The sequence below is a fragment of the Ctenocephalides felis genome, unplaced genomic scaffold, assembly GCF_003426905.1.
Source record: "Ctenocephalides felis isolate EL2017-DRISC unplaced genomic scaffold, ASM342690v1 CF-g0.4_SCAFFOLD_01604, whole genome shotgun sequence".
Lineage (NCBI taxonomy): Eukaryota > Metazoa > Arthropoda > Insecta > Siphonaptera > Pulicidae > Ctenocephalides > Ctenocephalides felis.
Genome location: NW_020537758.1, coordinates 5,315,831 through 5,325,929, shown reverse-complemented (window position 1 = coordinate 5,325,929; position 10,099 = coordinate 5,315,831). Strand labels below are relative to the sequence as shown.

Genomic DNA, 10,099 nt, shown 5'->3' with positions numbered 1-10,099 from the left:
CAATTAGTAAAATTATTTAAAAATAAAAATAATCACACAAAATCACTGAAAATTTTATTATGTATTCAAAAATGTGTATACTTAATACTGGCATATCCAAAAACTACAGTTAAGTACCAAAATTTGAAAATATTGAATTTTTCTTGCAACAACACTTTTTACTATGACGACAATTGTCTGAATTAGAAGTCAAATTTGCAAAAATATTTAAAAATATAAATAATTGCACAAAATTACTGAAGTTTTACTATACATTCAAAAATGTGCATACTAAATACTGATACCTTTAAAAACTACAGTTAAGTACCAAAATTTAGAAGTATTTAATTTTTCGCAACTTTTTACTTTGAAGTAAACTGTCTGATCTTAAAGTCCAATTTGCATAAATATTTAAAAATATAAATAATCACACAAAGTTACTAAAAATTTTATTATATATTTAAAAATGTGTATGCTAAATATTGATAACTTCAAAAACTACAATTAAGTACCAAAATAACAAAATATTGATTTATTTCTTGCAACGTCACCAACCTAACAGTCTATTTTTATACTCTAACTTGCAAAAATATTTAAAAATATAAACAAACACACAATCAACCCCAAAATTTCACAACACCTTCCTAAACTAATGCACTACCCACAAAAATTATCAAATACTATAGTTAGGTACCAAAATAAATTTATATTAATTTTTCCCCCAGGGTGCAATCAATGACAAAAACTTCACCAGAGTTCAAAATTCGTTGGCGCTCCCAGCCGGTGCATTCGAAATATTTATTGAACGAAAAAAATTCAAGAAATCAAGATGGTCTTTTTATAAAAGATAATAGTAAAGATAATCAAGATAATTCCTATGATACAAGAAACCAGGACGAAAGGGGTACCAGGGATGGTGATATTTTGACCCAAAAAGCAATTTCTGGAGAAACCAGGAAGGGTAGTTGTTTGGGTTTATTTGTAATAATTTATTTATACGTGTTAAAAGAATTTATTTAATTTTTTTATTTTTTTTTGGACTAATTACTGGTGTTTTTATTTTTTGAATGAATTTCAACCCTCCTGCCACAAATTCAAATTTTAGTTTAACTTATATATTATTATATAATTAGTTATATTAATTATTTTAGTTTTAATTATTTTTTAGTTAGAAATACTTTAAAAAAATATACATATTTTAAAAAATATGTTGATACATTCAAATTTATATATATATATATATATATATATATATATATATATATATATAAATTATAAATTTAATATATAAAATGTTTTCGCACTGATAATTGTGATGATATGCTTTAAATTACCTTGAATTGATTTTGAAAAGTTAGACTTTTCAAAAATAATTATAAATAATTAAAATAAAATATAGATTTTATAAAAGAACTTATGAGTATAAAAAAACAACTTAATACAAAATTTAAACAAATAATTTTTTGAACAAATACTCATCAGTTCTTTTATGAAAAATCTTAAAAACAAGACTTGAAATTATATATATATATATATATATATATATAAATAAATAAATAATTATTTATTATGTATGTTTAGACACTGTATGTGTGCCATCCCTTAGCACGTTTAAAAAATTCTAAAAAAAATATTTCAAATTTTTTGAAAATTGTTACAATTTGTCAGTCGTGTGATTAACTACAGAGTTTTATTATTTAATTTTAATTTTATTATTTTATTTTATCAGTTTGTTTTTTTATTTAAAAAAATTTAATGAAGAATTTTGTTTAAAAAATGTGTGTTGTATTTTTTTCTTACTTTTGGTATGTATTAATATTTTTATTTTGTATTCTTGTATGTAATTTGTTTTAAACTTTGTAAAATATTTTTTTTAAGAATTAGAATAGTTAAAGGTGCTGAGAGATGACACACATACAGTGTCGAAACGTACATAATTAATAATTAATAATATATATATATATATATATATATATATATATATATTTCAAGTTCTTATACGTAAAATCTGCCAAAAACTTAGCAAATTACTATAGAAAAAATATTAACTTGCAAGTATTTTGCAAGTTTAGAAGAATATCCGCCCAATATATGTATATAACTATACTTACACACAAAAACACACACATATACACACGAAAAAATAGTATATACTATTACTTATAGTATATACTATTTTTTGTTAAAACAATAATATAATAAATAATATATAAACAATTTAATTGTAAGTAGAGAAATTAATAGCACCTACGAGGAATTTATACAGGAATAAATTTATATATATTATATATATATATATATATATAATATTATATTATATATGTATTTATTATTGTATAAATTGTTCGAAAAAAATGGAGAATTGGAGTAGAATTTATGATATATGCCTAATGTAGAAGATTTATATGTTTTTATATGTATAACATATATATACATATATATATAATGCACACAATGATGTTCCTTATATAAAAATAATAAAACAAATTGAAAAAACAAGAAAAATTGTTTTAATAAATCCGTTACTTACAATATTTACGATTCCTTTAAATCATTTTTCATAAAATTCAAAGAGTGTTTAGAAAATTTATTTATTTAAATAGTTTTTATAATCATTTTAATTTTCAAAATTGTATTTAATTATTATTCTTTTTATTTTATTATAATTGTTGTTATTTATAAAAATAAATTGCATTTATACAAATTATTTGTTTGAGTTGTTAATTAATTTATAAATTATGTTATTTTATTTATAAACTGAAATATATAAAATGCTATTTTGATTGATTTATTTTTACCATTATTTCTATTACTTTTATTTTTATTATTATTATTAGAAAAAAAACAAAAATAGCGAAAGGTTATTTATTTAAATAGTTAAATATTTCAAATTTAAATTTAAATAATTTATTACGATTTTAATAGCAATATTGTTAATAAATTAAAAAAAAACTTTAAACTGTATTTTGTTCAGAATAATTTAACAATTGTGAAAAAATATTTATATATTTTTTTAATATTGTTTATTAAAGTTATTAATATTATTATTATTACATTGTTAATAAATACCAAGAACGTAAAAACGTCGTTTAATAATTAAAAAAAATATTATAATTTTTTAGTTATTTATTAAAATAAATAGAAATTATAAATTTTTAGTTCCTTGTTAAAATTATTTTAAAATTGTATTTTGTTTAAAATAAATTAATAATTAAAAAAAATATTATAATTTTTTAGTTATTTATTAAAATTAATAGAAATTATAAATTTTTAGTTAATTGTTAAAATTATTTTAAAATTGTATTTTGTTTAAAATAATTTAATAATTGTGAAAAAATATTTATAAAAAAATATGAATATTATTTATTAAAATTATTAATATTGTATTGGTCATAAAAATCCAAGGGCATATAAAAATGCATTCCGTTTAAAATATTTTACTTATAAAAAATAATAATAATAATTAATAATATCATTTGTTGTTAATAAAATTTCAAGGACGTAGGAAAAAAATATTTTGTTTAAAAAAAAATAATATTGGTAAAATATTAATTTCTTCAATCTATATTATTATCCATATCAACATTGCTAAAACAAAACTCTAGTCTATATTAATTACTAAAACAAAAGAAAATCTAAATATAATCATTTAATTTTTTTTTTAATTTTAACTTGGTTGTAAAATTTACTATTATAATCAATTTATTATTAATAATATTAATATGACTATTATAATTATTATCACTTATTTTATTATTATTATTGTTATTAATATAGGTATTATCAATATTATTTGCATTATTTTTCCGTAAAATTGTATATGCAGTTCTTAATTATTTATATTCATATTTAATTAACATTACACTAAACTGTAAAAGCATCTAAAAAATTAATAATAAACTATTTAATAATTTTAAATAATATACTCATAAATTATAATTAATATTCAGTTAATAATGTTCACAACTAAAAAATCGTTTTAAAAAAAATATTAACATAAAATTTAGTAATTGTAAAGACTATTTAAATAGGAGTTTATATTTTTGCCAGAAAATATGATATACTAGTATTATTTATAATATTCCCGACGTTTCAAGTCGTTCTGAATCGCTTGACACTGAAATTGCAAAAAAAAAAACTGAGAATGAACTAAAACAATACATTTGTATGAACGTAATTTTTTTTATTATTTATAATAATATAGAATTTATATAGTATATTTTTATACAAATTTAAAAATATGATATTTTCTCCGGAATACTATGTTTAAATACAATTGGTCCTTCAGTTGGTGTTAAATTCTGCTGTTCATTTCGGGCTTTCCTGATCAAAACCCTTCGGCATTCCTCAATATTGTGACTTGTCCTTTTGCAAAAAAGTGCAAAAAATATCAGACTTCTTTTTTGTCGAAATTTTGGGAATGGTAGTCGAAGTAACTTCTGTTTTCTTGAATCCTTGATGGTTGTTTTTCAAACTTTTCTTTACTGTCCATTTTAAACGCCTAAGGCAATCTGCAGCTACATGATTCGTTTTTTTGCAATAAGTGCATTTTAGTTTCAAATTGTTTTCAGAAGAAGTTTGTGGTGTTTCCAAGTCTGAAGCTTTGTGTAGTAAATCTTCAAACGTGGTTATACTTTCACGTGGAATTTTCATGCGGAATTTATTTTTAAGCAAACCGTACACCATGTCAATTTGTGTGCTCTCAGGAAACTCATAGGCAAGTTCAGCCAACAAAGTTCTTTTCCTACTAACAAACTGGCGTGTGCTCGTGTTCTCATCCTGATGGTTCTTAAAAAATTCTAAATACACACTATAAGCTGGTCTTCTTTGGGTGTAATAAACTTTTATCAAACTGAGAGCTTCGTCGAAACTGCACACTTTAGTTTTTATACCATCCCACCAAGTGGCTGCGGAATCCTGAAGGAGTAAAGGTAATTCTTGTAGGGCTGTTTGGTCTGAAATGCTTGCCATGTACTTGTACAAGGATATGGCTTTTGTGAATTCTTCGACTTTTTGAAGATCTCTTGAACCGTCGAATCTTGCTGTACATTTGGAAAAACTGCCAATTGTTGGTTTAGTCTCCATCAAACCTTGAAACAACTCTTCTGCCATGGTAATGGACTCAGAATCAAATTATGGCAACAATAATATAAGAATTTATGTTATTGCGTTCAGTAAGACGTGTGAATAACAAACTGATCTAGTAAATACTTAAGGCATAATTTCCTATTTTGCGAGATTTGTATACAATTTCTGATGCTAGTGGGGATGTTTTTTTTTGAAGAATCAAGTCGGGTCACTTAAGTGATTTATAACATGTGCATCTCAAGATGACGTCACATGTCATTTATCCTTGTTTATCCTTTCTACACAACTTTCTTTATCATCTCATGACGTCACGTATCTTCCATCCCTTTCTATTCTTCATAGTCTGAATCATCGCATCTTTCTCTATCATCTCCTGATGACGTCACGTATCTTTCATTCCTCTCTATCCTTCCAAGTTGTTGATTTATATTTATATTTATATTTATATTTAGTTGAATCATCATATTTTTTTATAATCTCCTGATGACGTAACATGTTTTCATCCCTGTCGTAGCAGGTAGTAGCATAGTATTGTTGTTTCATTCGACCCCTAAGATGTCTTTTAGGGTAAAAACAACGGTAATGCGTTGTTGACACATCGATGCATTGATGCCAGATTAACATCAGATTATATATATATATATATATATATATATTATATATATATACATATACATATACATGTATATATATATATACATATATATATACACTAATTAATAATAGTTAGTAATTACTAATTAATAGTTAGTAATTTTATACATTATTTGACTTTTCGAAAGTGAAGTTTATGTTTTCACCAGAAAATCCAATTTGCTAATTTTAAGTTTTCTCGACGTGACCAAAATTAGAAAAATTGTGTGTGTGTGTGTGTTTATGAACCTATTTTTCATCGAGCTGTTTTTTTAGAAGTTTGCTCTCTTGCTCATTGCTAGAGAGCAAAAAACATTTCATTTTTTAAGTTTTTTTTTTATACTAAATTTTTTATTATATTTATACCAAGTATTTTATTATTTTACAATCGTGAAAATGCGCCAACTTTTGATGAAATTTGCCAACACACTTCAGTACATTTTTTTACAGGAGGGCTTCTCAAAGTCGACTGATTTTAAAAATGTCAATTACATAGTTCAACAAAAAGTCTTTATACTAGATGACCCGACACACGTTGCCCTGTACCCACGTATACAATTCAAAAATTTCCAAATTTCTTAATATCCTATCCTTTACTTTTTAATATCCTATTTGATGTCCTGACTTTGAGATTCATTTTTGGTCTCATCATAAGCAGTATAAAACAATAAAAAAAAAATGTGGCAAAAGAAAAATATCATACTTGATTTTACCACACAACATAATTGTTTCAATAATTTAGTCTATAATTTTTATAATCTCGTACGATACATGAGTTGCTTTTTGGCAATTATAATATCCGAAGTACATTTTTACACTAATAATTTAATAAACATTATTGTTTATGTTAAAGTCTCAGGTAAATTAATTTGTAAAATCTAGTTCTTAAATCTAGGATCAACTTGCTAAATATTCCATATCCAATGCCAAACAAATGAATTTTTGACACACGAAACAAATTTCTAAATCATTTTTTTAATAAGTAGACATATTTCGTGTATTGTTAACAAAGGAAATTCATAATTTATTTATATTTTTTTGCATTTATTCATATAATTTTTTTCTCAATAAATTTGTTATTATTATTCAATTTTTATACGTAATATATTATTAATTAATATTATATTATTATTGTTATAAATAAGAAAAATTGAGCAAAAAAAAATACTTTTATTCACATAAACAAATATTATCTCAATCAATTTATTATTATTATAATCATTACCATTATTTTTATTCATAATTCATAATAATTATCATTAACAGAGGAAATTTGTAAAAGTCTGGAATAATGTATTTATTTAAACAATTAGTAATGCAAGAAATTCATATTTTTGGGCATAAAAATAATATTATTTTTATAATAAATTTATTAATATGGTTCTTATCAATAATAACAAAAAGCTGTTTCATTGTTTATATTGCATTAATTAGAGTTTTCAATCAGTTAAATTTTTTGAATTTTTGAAAGTAACGGTTTTTTGACAGTTTTGACAGTAGAAGCCACGTGGTTCGTATAAATAAATAAATTTAATAAAAATTAGTTAACTTGAATGACAACAATAATGTCAAATTAATTTCAAGTGATATGAATTTATTTTATATTATTATTCATCGATTTTTTGATAATTGCAATAGATAATTCGGGACATTTTTCTACATTTCTTTGAATAACTCGAAAACTTTGTACCGGGCACTCTATTTTTATTAGCTTAGCAGAAACTAGATAAAATTTACTACAAATTCGTGTAAACAGTTATATACACTCCGAAAAGTTAAAAATAAAATAAAAGTTTCGAATAAAATAACTTTGAAATCAATTTTTTGATAAATGCAATAGATTATTCTGGGGGACATTTTTCTACATTTCTTTGAATAACTCAAAAACTTTGTACCGGGCTCTCTTTTTTAGTTAGCTTAGCAGAAACAAGATAAAATTTACTTTATATCCCTATGATTTATCACAAATACTCCTATACAAAAAATTCAAATAAATTAGGTTTGAACTCGCTACAATAGGTCCAAGTTTGCAATTTGCAATATACGTAATATAAACATAGAATTGTACTCAATTTAATTAAAAAACATTTATAATAGTATTGTAAGTCATATTTTATTATTTGACTTCATGTTGTATATTGTTTTCTTAATAAATTCAGTCAGGGGGGCTAGTTTTTGCCTAAAAGTGCACGCAACCTGGATCGACCCTTTGTTTTAGGTTAACGTGCACGCGCAAAATCTTGGGAAAACTTACTCGGCAAAAATTAATGGTTTTTTGACAGTTTTGACTGTAGAAGTCACGTGGTTCGTATAAATAAATAAATTTAATACAAAAAAATAAATGACGTTAACTTGAATTACAATAATAATATCCAATGAAATAAATGTCGAGTGATTTAAAAGTAAACTAGTGGTTCATGGCATCGTGCCTTAAGGCAAATTGCTGGACTTCCCGTACCGTAATGAAATATTTGAGGAAAATTAAATGTTTTTATATAGATTATTATAAATACTGTGACTTATATATATATATGTTTACAGAAAAATAATTAAACAAAACTCAATCAATAAAATTTAAAATGAAGTACATTGTCTAATATTTATAAGAATTATATAAACTGAATTGCAAAGTTAAAATTATTTATTTTAAGTATATAAGTGAGCTTTAGAATTTTAGCCAAAATTAAAATCCGAATAATTTTCGATATTCAAAAAAGTATTTTTTAGAAATTAAAACAAAAAAATTATTACAAAGCAATCGTTTCGTCAACACAAGCAGAAAGTTTTTTGAATCATTCAAATCGGATGCTTAGTTCTTTCAAAAACTGCCATTTTTTGCACATTTATCTCTTTATCTTCGAAATGGCTGGACCTGCTTTTGCTAAAAACTAATTACCTCTTCTCCCAATCATTACAAAATGAATGTTTTTTAGATCATTCAAATCGGATACTCCGTTCTATCAAAATCTCGATTTCTATGTTCCACACTTTTTGTTTTCTATCTCCAAAACGGCTGGACCTGCCTTTGTCAAAAAGTGATCAGCACATGTCCTTATCAATAGGAATCGAATGTTTTTTGAAAAATTGTATCCATACATACATACACATCAATTTTTTTTGAGGTATGCCAAAATGTTCAGAAACCTTCAAAACGTCGAGAAATGTGAAAATTTTCAATTTCGATTTTTGGGCGAAAACAATAACTTACCCTACGGGAAGTTAAAAAAATCAAATAACAATATATATTATATATTTATTATATAATTCCTAGATTATTTAATTAATAAAAAAAAACATTTTTATAAACTTTCAACAATTACGTTTCGGATCTATATAAGTTCCATCATCAGGTTTTTCTATTAGAAAACAAATTTCCTATACAACAAAATTGATGGCTAATTTCATTTTTGCAAGTAAATAATTTTGATTTAGATTTTCAATCTCCTTAAATGAAACACTTAGGCTTCACTCATTGGAGTAAACTCTAGATAATTATTTCTTTTTTTTTTTCTTTTTCTATTATTATTATTAACAATTTAAATAATAATAATATTATTTTTGATTACTCTGGTATGTGTTACAATAGCTTGTAAGATTAAATTGTATCTTGATTGCTATTTTAATAAATAAATAAATAACATAAATAAAATATTTTTAATCTAATATTGGGTACACAAACCTTATTTTTGGGTTCATTTCTGTACCTGGTACGAGCGAGGGAGACAACAATACAAAGCAACGACCGATTGTGAAGGATAGACAAGGATAATAGATCTCTGACGTCACAATTACCAGATGTAAGGGATTTAGATAACAGGATATTTTTGTCTAAATTTTTTTTTGCACCCTGGCCGAAATGGCTCGAGGATTACCGAAAAACGACCTAAAGGTGTATATAAACCGAGTAAACTTGGAAATACCTCTCATAAGTATTTAGTCGTCTCTTAAGCACATAAGTCAATCACCACCATGCCAATTACAATGACAGAAGATATGTTGGGGAAATTGATTGGGTCAGTAATGGCTCAAGCAAACACTGAACCAACCCCTAAAAGTTTTTCTACGTGTTCGAAAAGATTTGATGGTTCAAGAGCCCGGAGACACTCAAAGCATTTATATCACACATATTATTGTTCAAGTCCATGGCAAAATTTCGGATCAAAAGCACTACAAGAACTTCCTTTACTCCTTCAGGATGCAGCAGCCACTTGGTGGGCTGGTATAAAATCCGGAGTGCAAAGTTTTGATGAGGCATTCGTTTGATGAAATTATTTTTTGGTACAAGAAGAGCTGCACCCAAGTGTATCTAGAATTTTTCAACGACTATCAGAATGAAAATACAAGTACGGACGGGTTTGTTGTGCGAAAAAAAATCTTGCTGGCTGAACTTCCTTATGAG

At 24.3% G+C, this 10,099-nt stretch overlaps 1 protein-coding gene across 1 annotated transcript; it reads right to left on the bottom strand.

Moving 5' to 3' along the window:
- Positions 1–4,326: 4,326 nt before the first annotated feature.
- Positions 4,327–5,091, bottom strand: LOC113372916 (activity-regulated cytoskeleton associated protein 2-like). Its single transcript, XM_026613252.1, has one exon. The coding sequence runs from the start codon at positions 5,089–5,091 to the stop codon at positions 4,327–4,329; it is 765 nt and encodes a 254-aa protein (XP_026469037.1).
- Between the last annotated feature and the right edge of the window lie 5,008 nt (positions 5,092–10,099).